Source organism: Gossypium hirsutum, chromosome A11 (genome assembly GCF_007990345.1).
Source record: "Gossypium hirsutum isolate 1008001.06 chromosome A11, Gossypium_hirsutum_v2.1, whole genome shotgun sequence".
Classification (NCBI taxonomy): Eukaryota; Viridiplantae; Streptophyta; class Magnoliopsida; order Malvales; family Malvaceae; genus Gossypium; species Gossypium hirsutum.
In genome coordinates, this window is record NC_053434.1 from 26,443,391 (window position 1) to 26,456,280 (window position 12,890).

At 32.6% G+C, this 12,890-nt stretch overlaps 1 protein-coding gene across 1 annotated transcript; it reads left to right on the forward strand.

The window, feature by feature from the left end:
* Positions 1-4,717: 4,717 nt before the first annotated feature.
* LOC107959891 (uncharacterized) lies at positions 4,718-5,134 on the forward strand. Its single transcript, XM_016896066.1, has one exon. It carries the CDS (start codon positions 4,718-4,720, stop codon positions 5,132-5,134), a length of 417 nt encoding a protein of 138 aa, XP_016751555.1.
* The last annotated feature ends 7,756 nt before the right edge of the window (positions 5,135-12,890 follow it).

The window sequence follows — 12,890 nt, forward strand, 5'->3', positions numbered from 1 at the left end:
TTAAAATTTAGAAGAAGATTAAATTAATTAATTTCAATATTATTGTAACAAATCGGTTGACATTAATAAAAAAAATTCAACAATTTATTTAATTGAGTTTGATGTTTTGAGATTTAAAATTTTAGGATTGGAAAAAAAAGAAATTGGAATTTTCAACAATGAGATAAGCAAATACAATTTGACAAACTTTTAATACATTATTTTAGTTTTTACCACTCTTTCACTTTAATCTTTAATTTTTTAACCCGGAACAAGATTTTAAAAAAAGATTTTTTTCACTGACCAAAATAAAAATGGGTGACAAAAATGAAAGTGTAAACATTATATGAACATGATTTGGCATTTTCAAGGTAGTCACAATTAAGGATTTAACTCTTAATTGACTAAAATGAAAGCGTCCTAAAAATTGAGTGATAAAATTGAAAGGATTTTTTGGTTCTAAAAATTGAATGGCGAATTAAGTAATTTATCCTTAAAATTAGAATAAAAATTGTTGGAGGAAAGATTTTAACTCAAGTACCAACAAACCAAATGAAATACTAATACTATATTAAGTAAAAGCATATTATTTTAAAGTCTTTTTCAAAAATTACATCCTAAAACCAGGTTTTTGCCTTAAATCTTCTCAAATTTGATTTAAACTTCAATTTTTGTTTTAAATCAGCATAATCGGATTCAAATAATTTTAAATTTTTATAAATTACAAATATATTTTTATTGTGATTATAATTATTAGTTTTACTATTTATACCATGACAAAAAAACCCCTAAAATTAAGTTTAATAGAGTTGAAATGAGATTAAACAAATTCAAAAATATTTTTAAATTTTTAAAAGTTATAAATACTTTTTTTTAGCCTCAACCAATCAAGTTATGCCATGTATATTAGAAAACGAATCATATTGTGCCATGTGTATTAAAAAGGAAAAATCATTTATTTTTTAAATTTCTTTTAATTTTTATTAGTTAAAAATAAACTTTGTAGGTGAGGTACCTAACAAAATACCAAGATGAGTTACGATGGTACCAGTTAAATCCAAAAAGAAAAATTTAGATACTAAATAGCTATAAATTATTAAATTCAAGTACCTCCATGTATATTAACCCTTAATTATATACAAAATAACAATAATAATATTGAAAGTACTCCACTAATGTTAGTGTAAAATTCAAATAATTTCACACTTGCATACATTTTTGTATAATCCTATCCGAGATATTGATTTATTCAGAGAGGAATCGATTTACTCATTTGTAAAACTTTTTTTTTTTTTACATTAGAGCCTTCTCAGTATTTGAAAGGAGAAGGTTTAAGTGTATTTGAATCAACCGAATCAACCATGTCTTAGCTTTATTCTGATACAGGTTACAGGTTAAATACATTGAAAATAATTATTTCAGTGCTTAGCCCCTTGTTTAGCTGTTTATCAAACTCATACCAACTTCAAACACTTAAACTAAATATTTAACAACTCTAGAAACAAATCAAACAAGTAACCCTAGATGCAATATACTGATTACTGCATATATATTTGCTGAATGCAGATGAAATCGGGGGTCATAATTCCAATAGCTAAAATGGTCATGATCTTTTCATAGGATTCTTCGAACAGATCATAAACGAATCAACCAATGCGTTCGCAAACTCAGGGTCATTGATATGGTAAGGACACATCTCTACCTGTAAGTAGACATAATTTTCTAACTTCACAAGGAAAAATTGAGATGCAAACATGTAACGACCCAAATTTTAAGGTCATCGGAAAAGTGAATTTTCAGGTCTTCGATTCTGAAAATTAGATTCGTAAATATTTATTAGAAATATTTACAAAGTTAAGTGAGAGGTTAATTAAATTTTAATTAAGTAAATTTAGCTTAATTAAGGTTAATTTAGTGAAAGGACTAAATTAAATAAAGTGTAAAAATTTAATTATAAACTATAGAAAAGTTACGGGACTAAGTTAGGAAATAAACCTTGTGTGACAAGTGTGTGGTAAGTATAAATACATATGTATTATTTTAATTGGTACAAATATATGTATATATATGTATTTACTTATATAATAAGTAAATAATAATATAAAGTAAATTATATTATATTATATTATATAACTATAATATATTAATTAAATAAAGAAGGAATAAAGAAAATAAAAGAAATAAAACATAGGAATAAAGATAAAAAAAAAGAAATAAAACATAAAGAAAAAGAGAAAGAAAGGCACGAATAGCAGGGAAAAAAATAAAGAAAAAGGGAAAGAAAAAGGAAAGGAAAATTTAGGGTTTTGGAGTTTCAAGCTTGATTGGTAAGCCAATTTAATCCTTTTTCTTGTAATTTTGGTGTCTATGGAATCCTAGGAAGAAATACTAATTGAATTATGTTGAAATTTAGGAAGATAGTGAATTTTTAGATGTTGATTAAGTTGAATTATTGAGTAAATTATGAGATAAAATGATAGAAATTCAAATTAGAAGTGGGAGAAAGATTAAATTGTAAGAGAGAGATATAAGTTTTGAAATAGTAGGGATTGAATTGAGAGAATTCTATAATTAATGTTTTATGCTGTAAAATTTAAGAGTTGAATAGTCTAAAATGATAATTGAATGAAAATATAGGATTTATTTTGAAGAAAAAGAATGGTTATGGTGGAAGGACTAAATTGTAATTTATGTAAAAGCTACATGGAAATAAAAGAATATGTTATTAAATAACATACATTGATAAATTTAAATGTTAAATTTTATTTAGCCAACGTAGCACAGGAAACGTCATTGAAAAAAGGGAAGGAGAAAGTGAACGAGGATATCGAGTAAACTCGAGAATTACAGTTTGTATTTCTATAAACTATGCTTAATAATTTAATAAATGTATTTGTTATTTTTAATTGGTTAGTATGTATGATAAATGATGTGATAGAAATTGTTACTGCTTATGTATCAAAATGAAATGATTCAAATACCCTATTAACAATGTCGGGCTAAGTTGGATATAGTTGACATGCTATAGGATTGGAAGTGTTCAGGGATATTCTGACTGTGTGTCGATGAGACACTGTATGTGTCGACTACAGTTACTGTTTCAAATTCGTTCCGAAGGGGTACTCTGTACCTGACTGTTACTGTTACCCTTACGGTGTATTCCGGCTTCGGCCGATGAAACACTGTATGATATCTCTGTGTGTGGGTTGGATCCGTGTATCCGTCTAGGTCCGAGTTATGTTAATAGAGGCAAATGAAAGTACTGAAGACCGACTGCTATTGATTATGTGACTGTGACTGTTATATGATTGTTGAAAGGTATCGAATGATATGAAATATATATAAAGAATTATTTAATTACATTTCAGAACTATAAGATGAAGGCAAGAGATTAAGCTATTAAGACTATGAAAGTAAAAGTTTTGAGTTACAATACATATACATGGCTTATTATTGTTCTAAGCATTAGTTTATAGAAATACCACTGAGTGTATACTCAGCGTATAGTTTGTTTTCGTGCGCAGGTTAAGTACAAAGTAACTAACGTCTCAGCATCCGAGCCAACTCCCGAACTCAAGTAATTGGTGAAGCTTCTTGTCTTAAAGAATGGCATGTACCTAGGTTGTTTTGATGTAAAATTGTTTATAAGTGAAATTAGTGAAGAATGTTAGTAGATAGTTAATGGATGTAATGAGTGTGTTACAATATAGTCCTTTTTGAATTGAATTGTATGGTACTTAAGTGCAAATTTTGAAGTAGTTTGTTTAAGGGTTATTGAATATAAGTGTTAGACTATGGTATGATAGTTTAATGAGTATTAAGTGTGTGTTTATCATGTTTTGGATTTGTTGAAAGTTTGAATAGTAGATTGCTTATTGTTTAAAGTTTGCAGGGTTGGTAAATTTGAATTATAAAGTTCATTTGAAGTCCACACGTTATGTCACACGGGCGCGTGACCAGACCGTGTTAGACACACAGCTTGCACACGGGCATGTTGTTAGGCTGTGTGTCCCCTACACCTAAAATGCTACAAACAGGTTGTCACACAGGCTGAGCACACGGGCGTGTGCCTTGGCTGTGTGAAATTAATTGATTTATAGGTATAAGTCAGAGAGCCCCACGGGTTAATGACACGAGCGTGTCACATCAGCCATACGGGCGTGTCACACCAGCCACATGGGTGTGTGGTACTATTCAAAGGAAGAAATTTTGAAATTTCACGAAAAAATTTTTAAGCTTTCGATCGAGCCCTGGTTTGTTTAAGATGTTCTTATTAAGTACCGTGGGCCCATTAAAGCTATATTTAGATGTATAGTATTGCATTTATTCTTGTTTTACATGTAAATGTACTGTAATGATCGGTAATACTCCGTAATCTTGTTCCGGAGACGGGACGAGCTTAGGGGTGTTACATTTAGTGGTATCAGAGTTAACTAGGTTAAGGTTTAACCGATTCTAGGATTAAGTCGAGTATTGAAAGGAGTCAAGAGGTACATGCCATTTTTTTATGTTAAATTTGAGTTGGGATTGGATGCTGATATATATATACACTGATAAATTAACTCTATTTTATAGTGAGTAAAAGATGTCTGATGAAAGTATCGAGGGTACCGATCAAGAAATGTACAGTAAAGATGAATCACGTGATGTAAATGAATCTGAATTCATAACCCCAAGTGTAAACCCGGTAGGTAACCAACCACCGAATATTGGAAGGGATAATACATAAATAATTAGAATGATTGCCGAAGCTCTTCAAAGAGCGGTAGGAAGTATGCCTGCTACTACTTCTACCCCTGCTACCCGACGTGCCCCTATGAATGAACTGGGAAAGTATGGAGCTACAGAATTTCTAGGATCAAAGGGAATTGATTCAACAATAGCTGAAAATTGGTTAGAGACTACCAAAAGAATTTTGAAGCAATTAGAATGCACACCACAAGAAAGTTTAGTATGTGTTGTTTCTCTGTTACAAGAAGAGGCTTACATATGGTGGGAATCAGTGATTCAGAATGTACCAGAAGAACAGGTAAATTGGGAATTCTTTCAACGGGAATTTCAGAAGAAGTATTTGAGAGAAACATATATAGAAGACCAGAAACAAGAGTTTTTAATGTTGAAGCAGAAGTATATGTCTGTAGTGGATTATGAATGAAAATTCTTAAGATTGAGCAGATATGCAACTAAATTTGTATCGATTGAAGCTGACAGATGCAAGCAATTTTTAAGAGGACTGCGAGATGAATTCCAACTGCAATTGATGCCTATGGATTATAGAGTTTGCAGATTTAGTAGAAAGAGCTAAAATGATTGAACAAGTACTGGGGAAGAGTGAAAAGTCCAAAACTGCCCGTTCAACTGGAAAACATCCTGGAACTGTTAGTTCAAGTCTGCAATTCAAACGATCGAGGGAATCTCGGGGTAGTGGAAGATTCAGTTTAAGACTAGAAAGAGGAGACAGAAGTCGAAAGAGACAGACTACTTTATCTACTGGCAGTATCAGAAGCCCAGCTCAGAACATTGAAATTCCAGAATGTGAATATTATGGAAACAAATATAGGGAAGAATGTAGAAAGTTAACTGGGGGTTGTTTCCGATGTGGATCCACTGATCATTTTGTAAAGGACTGTCAAAAGATTGGTAAGGCAACACCAACGGTATCACAAAGATCTGAATCTGTTTCCAGAGGTCGAGGGTCAGGCCGAAGTGGTCCAGTTACTAGAGAAGGTACTAGAAGAACTAGTGAAAATGCTACACAACAATCTGAAGTAAGAGGTCCGGCCCGAGCGTATGTTGTAAAAACTCGAGATAAGGGAGATGCTTATGATGTGGTGATAGGAATATTCTTATTATATTTAGAACCCGTTTATGTTTTAATAGATCTAGGATCGTCACATTCTTATGTCAATACAAAACTGATTAAGACTGGAAATTTAAAACTTGAATTGTTTAAAGTAACGATAGAAGTGTCTAGTCCATTAGGGCAAACTATGTTAGTGAATTAGATATGTCGAAGATGTCCATTAATGATTCAGGATAAAATCTTTTCTGTTGATTTGTTGATCATACCATTTGGCGATTTTGACATTATACTGGGTATGGATTGGCTGTCAGAATATTGAGTAATCCTGGATTGTTATAAAAAGAAATTCACTATTCAGAATGAAAGTGGTGATCAAATTGAAGTAAATGGTATTCGAACTAGTGGGACTATTCGTGTTATATTAGCAATTAAAGCTAGTAAGCTTCTTAATCAAGGATGTGTTGCTTTCTTAGCATATGTTATTAATTTCGACTTAGTTGAGAGTCAGTGCAGTAAAATTCAAACTGTATGTGAATTTCCTGATGTGTTTCCTGAAGAATTGCCTGGATTACCTCCTGATCGGGAAGTTGAATTTGCGATTGAAGTATACCTGGGTACAGATCCAGTGTCAATACCTCTATATCGAATGTCACCTACTGAGTTGAAGGAATTAAAGGTACAATTGCAAGACTTATTGGATCGAGGTTTTATACGACCTAGTACATCACTGTGGGGAGCTTCAGTGTTATTCATTAAAAAGAAAGATGGTTCGATGCGGTTGTGTATTAATTATCGACAGTTGAATAAGGTGACTATCAAGAACAAATACCTGTTAACTCGTATTGATGATTTATTTGATCAATTAAGGGGAACTTCTGTGTTTTCATAAATTGATTTGAGGTCGGGATATTATTAGTTGAAGGTAAAAGAGAGTGATGTACCAAAGATGACATTTCGTACACGGTATGGCCACTATGAATTCTTGGTGATGCCATTTGGATTAACAAATACTCCAGCTGCTTTTATGGATCTTATGAATCAGATTTTCCAACCATACTTGGATCAGTTTGTAGTAGTTTTTATTGATGATATTTTAGTATACTCAAAGTCTGAAACTGAACATGAACAGCATCTCTGAATTATTTTGCAAATATTGCGAGAGAAACAATTATATGGGAAATTGAGTAAGTGTGAGTTTTGGTTAATGGAGGTTGTATTCCTTGGTCATGTAGTATCAGCAGATGGGATAAGAGTAGATCCAAAGAAGATTGAAGCCATACTTCAGTGGAAAGTTCCCAGAAATATGTCAGGGGTACGTAGTTTCCTCGGGTTGGCCGGATATTATCAAAGGTTTGTGAATGGATTTTTAAAAAAAGCTTTACCGATGAAAAAGTTACTACAAAAGAATGTTCTGTTTGTTTGGAGTGAGCAGAGTCGAAAAGTTTTGAAATGTTGAAGTAAATATTGACAGAGGCACCAGTGTTGACTTTGTCAGAATCGGGAAAAGATTTTGTTGTGTACAGTGATGCTTCCTTAAATGGTCTCGGGTGTGTACTGATGCAAAATGGAAAGGTAATTGCTTATGCTTCAAGGTAATTGAAACTGCATGAATGCAATTATCCGACACATGATCTAGAATTACCAGCAGTGATATTTGCCTTGAAGATTTGGAGACATTACCTATACGACGAAAAGTGTTATATTTACACTGATCATAAAAGTCTCAAGTATCTTCTATCACAAAAAGAGTTGAATTTGAGACAACGTCGGTGGATAGAACTTTTAAAAGATTATGATTGTGTTATTGACTATCATCCGAGTAAAGCTAATGTTGTAGCTGATGCATTGAGTAGAAAGGCTGCAATTGAACTGAGAACAATGCTTGCACGACTTAGTATCATAGATGATGGAGGTCTTTTAGCTGAATTGAGAGTAAAGCCGGTAATGTTTAATCAGATCAGGTCAGCACAATTGATAGATGACAAACTAATGAAGAAAAGAGAGACGGTACAGAACGGTACAGCAGGGAACTTTAGTATTGATGAAAATGATTGTCTGAGATTTTAGAATCGACTCTGTATCCCAACTACTTCTGAAATAAACGAATTGATTCTTCGAGAAGCTCATAATAGTCAGTTTGCATTACATCCTAGAGGAACAAAAATGTACCGTGACTTACGGGAACTGTATTGGTGGCCGGGTATGAAGAAATATATAGTGGAATATGTAACCAAATGTTTAACATGTCAACGAGTTAAAGCCGAACATTAGGTTCCGACCGGATTACTTTAGCCCATTAATATTCCTGAATGGAAATGGGACTGAATTACAATGGACTTTGTAATCGGGTTACCGTTATCAACAAGCAAGAAAAATACTATTTGGGTAATTTTTGATCGACTCACAAAGTCAGCTCATTTTATAGCAGTCACAACGGATTGGTCACTTCAAAAGTTGACAAAAACTTATATCCAGGAAATTGTGAGACTACATGGTATTCCTGTATCGGTAATTTCTGACCGGGATCCACGGTTTACATTGAGGTTCTGGAAATAGTTGCATGAGTCTCTCGGTATATAAATTCATTTTAGTACAGCTTTTCATCCACAGACAGATGGACAGTCCGAACGAGTTATTCAGATTTTAGAAGACATGCTCCGAGCTAGTATCATTGATTTTGAATCAGATTGGGAGCGTTATTTACCGTTAGCTAAGTTTGTAAATAATAATAGTTATCAGTCAAGTATTCAAATGGCACCGTATGAAGCTTTGTATGGTCGGAGATGTCGATCACCAGTGTGTTGGACAGAACTGAATGAAAGAAAAATGGTTAGTCCAGAATTGATCCAACAAACAGAAAGTACTGTTAAAAAGATTCGAGAAAGATTGAAAGCAGCTTTTGACAGGCAGAAATAGTACGCAACTTTGAAACGATGGGACATTGAGTATTCAGCTAGAGCCAAAGTAATTCTTAAAGTCTCTCATTTGAAGAAAATCTTAAGATTCGGTCGGAAGGGTAAATTGAGTCCACGATACATTGGACCGTATGAGATTATAGAAAGAATTAAACAGGTGGCATATCGTTTAGCTCTACCTCCTGAACTACAGAAATTCATGATGTTTTCCATGTTTCTATGTTAAGAAGATACCGATCAGATCCATCTCATGTGATTTCAACTGTAGATATAGAGATTTGACCTGATTTGTCATATGAAGAAGAACCGGTTAAGATACTAGCACGTGAAGTAAAGGAATTACGTAATAAACAAGTTCCTTTAGTAAAAGTATTGTGGAGAAGTCATAATATTGAAAAAGCAACGTGGGAACCGGAAGATGCAATGAGATAACAGTACACCCATGTCTTTTCAGGTAAATTTCGAGGACGAAATTTATAAAGGGGGGAGAAATGTAACGACCCAAATTTTAAGGTCATCAGAAAAGTGAATTTTCAGGTCCTCGATTCTAAAAATTAGATTCGTAAATATTTATTAGAAATATTTACGAAGTTAAGTGAGATGTTAATTAGATTTTAATTAAGTAAATCAAGCATAATTAAGGTTAATTTAGTGAAAGGACAAAATTTAATAAAGTGTAAAAGTTTAATTATAAACTATAGAAAAGTCATGGGACTAAGTTAGCAAATAAACCTTATGTGACAAGTGTGTGGTAAGCATAAATATATATGTATTATTTTAATTGGTACAAATATATGTATATATATATGTATTTACTTATTATATAAGTACATAATAATATAAAGTAAATTATATTATATTGTATAATTATAACATATTAATTAAATAAAGAAGGAATATAGAAAATAAAAGAAATAAAACATAAAGAAAAAGAGAAAGAAAGGCACGAATAGCAGGGAAAGAAAAGGGAAACAAAAAAAGGGAAAATTTAGGGTTTTAGAGTTTCAAGCTTGATTGGTCAGCCAATTTAATCCCTTTTCTTGCAATTTTGGTGTCTATGGAATCCTAGGAAGAAATACTAATTGAATTATGTTGAAATTTAGGAAGATAGTGAATTTTTAGATGTTGATTAAGTTGAATTATTGAGTAAATTATGAGATAAAATTATAGAAATTCAAGTTAGAAGTGGGAGAAAGATTAAATTGTAAGAGAGAGATATAAGTTTTGAAATAGTAGGGATTGAATTGAGAGAATTCTGTAATTAATGTTTTATGCTGTAAAATTTAAGAGTTGAATAGTCTAAAGTGATAATTGAATGAAAATATAGGATTTATTTTGAAGAAAAAGAATGGTTATGGTGGAAGGACTAAATTGAAATTTATGTAAAAGCTACATGGAAATAAAAGAGTATGTTATTAAATAACATACATTGATAATTTTAAATGTTAAATTTTATGTAGCCAACATAGCACAGGAAACGTCATCGAAAAAGGGGAAGGAGAAAGTGAACGAGGATATCGAGTAAACTCGAAAATTACAGTTTGTATTTCTATAAACTTTGCTTAATAATTTAATAAATGTATTTGTTATTTTTAATTGGTTAGTATGTATGATAAATGATGTGATAGAAATTGTTACTGCTTATGTATCAAAATGAAATGATTCAAATACCCTATTAACAGTGTCGGGCTAAGTCGGATATAGTTGGCATGCCATAAGATTGAAAGTGTTCAGGGATATTCCGACTGTGTGTCGATGAGACATTGTATGTGTCGACTACTATTACTATTTCGAATTCGATCTGAAGAGGTACTCTGTACCTGACTGTTACTGTTACTGTTACCCTTACGGTGTATTCCGGCTTCAGCCGATGAAACACTGTATGATATCCTAGTGTGTGGGTTGGATCCGTGTATCCGTTCAGGTCTGAGTTATGTTAATAGGGGTAAATGAAAGTACTGAAGACCGACTGCTATTGATTATGTGACTGTGACTGTTATATGATTGTTGAAAGGTATCGAGTAATATGAAATATATATAAAGAATTGTTTAATTACATTTAAGAACTATAAGATGAAGGCAAGAGATTAAGCTATTGAGACTATGAAAGTAAAAGTTTTGAGTTACAATACATATACATGGCTTATTATTGTTCTAAACATTAGTTTACAGAAATACCACTAAGTGTATTCAGCGTACGGTTTGTTTCCATGCGCAGGTTAGGTACAATGTAACTAACGTCTCAGCATGCGAGCCAACTCCCGAGCTCAAGTAATTGGTGAAGTTTTTTGTCTTAAAGAATGGCATGTACCTAGGTTGTTTTGATGTTAAATTGTTTATAAGTGAAATTAGCGAAGAATGTTAGTAGATAGTTAATGGATGTAATAAGTGTGTTATAATATAGTCCTTTTTGAATTGAATTGAATGGTACTTAAGTGCAAATTTTTACGTAGTTTGTTTAAGAGTTATTGAATATAAGTGTTAGAATATGGTATAATAGTTTAATGAGTATTAAGTGTGTGTTTATCATATTTTGAATTGGTTGAAAGTTTGAATATTAGATTGCTTATTGCTTAATGTTTGCAGGGTTGGTAAATTTGAATTATAAAGTTCATTTGAAGTCCACACGGTATGTCACATGGGCGTGTGACTAGACCGTGTGAGACACATGGCTTGCACACGAGCATGTTGTTAGGCTGTGTATCCCCTGCACCTAAAATGCTACAAACAGGTTGTCACACAGGCTGAGTACACAGACATGTGCCTTGGCAGTATGAAATTAATTGATTTATAAGTATAAGTCAGAGAGCCCCACGGGTTGATGACACGGGCGTGTCACATCAGCCACATGGGAAAGGAAGAAATTTTGAAATTTTACGAAAAATTTTCTAAGCTTCCGATCGAGCCCTAGTTTGTTTAAGATGTTCTTATTAAGCACCGTGGACCCATTAAAGCTATATTTAGATTTATAGTATTGCATTTATTCTTGTTTACGTATAAATGTACTGTAATGACCGGTAATGCTCTGTAATCTGTTCTGGCGACGAGACTGGGTTAGGGGTTTTACAAAACATGCAGGATATAATTAAAGAACTAAAATTTAGTCACCTGTCGGTCTTCGTTTATTTGAATTAGTGTCTGCAATTCAGTAAAAGAGTACCAGTAGCTTTAGGATCATAGAAGGGCTTCCCTGGAGCATCCAATGCTGAAACACCCTTTTGGGTTAGGGAAACATAAATCTTTGTTACAGACTTGTTCAGTTTATTTGCTATAAAGCCTGCAATTTTTTTGTTCTTGTCGACTATTGTTCGTATGGCCGATATCTTCAACCGCCCATCGTTAACACATAGAAAACACATTATACAACAGCAAACATGGACAATGCTAAAAAAAAAGGTGGTCTAAAAACTCATCATCACTTGAGCATTGTGGATGTGAAGCTTCCTTTTCTAAAAATTAGTAGGTACGGTATGTTTAGGTCCAAAGGTCACCATATCTAAGGCTCCGACATTGAGGATGAAAGGGATTTTCTTCTTTAGAATAACATCGAAACGAGAGCTGTCACAAGGCATCACACCCCCAACTGCATAATCTGCAACCTCTGTAGTTGTAATGTCCAAAACTCCCTAACACGTGTGAAAAGAATTCACATTTTCAATGAAGATTTTGAGAAGCAAATAAATGAAAGAGAAATATATATATTGTTAGAAATCGACCCGATTAAGCAACGAAAAAGAAAAATAACAGAAGAAATTGAGAAATTGAACACACAAATTTAACATGGAAAAACCCTCCAAAGAGGATAAAAAATCACGGGCAAAGATAATTTTACTATAATGGCAAAAGAACGAAGAATACAAAAGATGGAAATAAAAACCAAATCCTGAAAACCCGAAAACAAAGAACCCTCAAAACATAAACACAAAATTCTCTAAATGTGTTATGAGTTCTAATCTTTAATGGGTGTATTTTCTAAGGTTGTAAAGGAGCCTATTTGTAGGCTAAATTAGTAAGTCAAATAAACTATGCTAATAAATGCTAAATATATTATACTAATAAATACTAAATCTTCTAAAAATAAAATATATTTTGTTTAACTTGACTTGCAAGCAATCTCTTCGAATTTGGGTCACACAACTCTAACAATCTCTAGCTTGACACGAATTCTTTCAACGCTATCTTTGCCAAAGCTT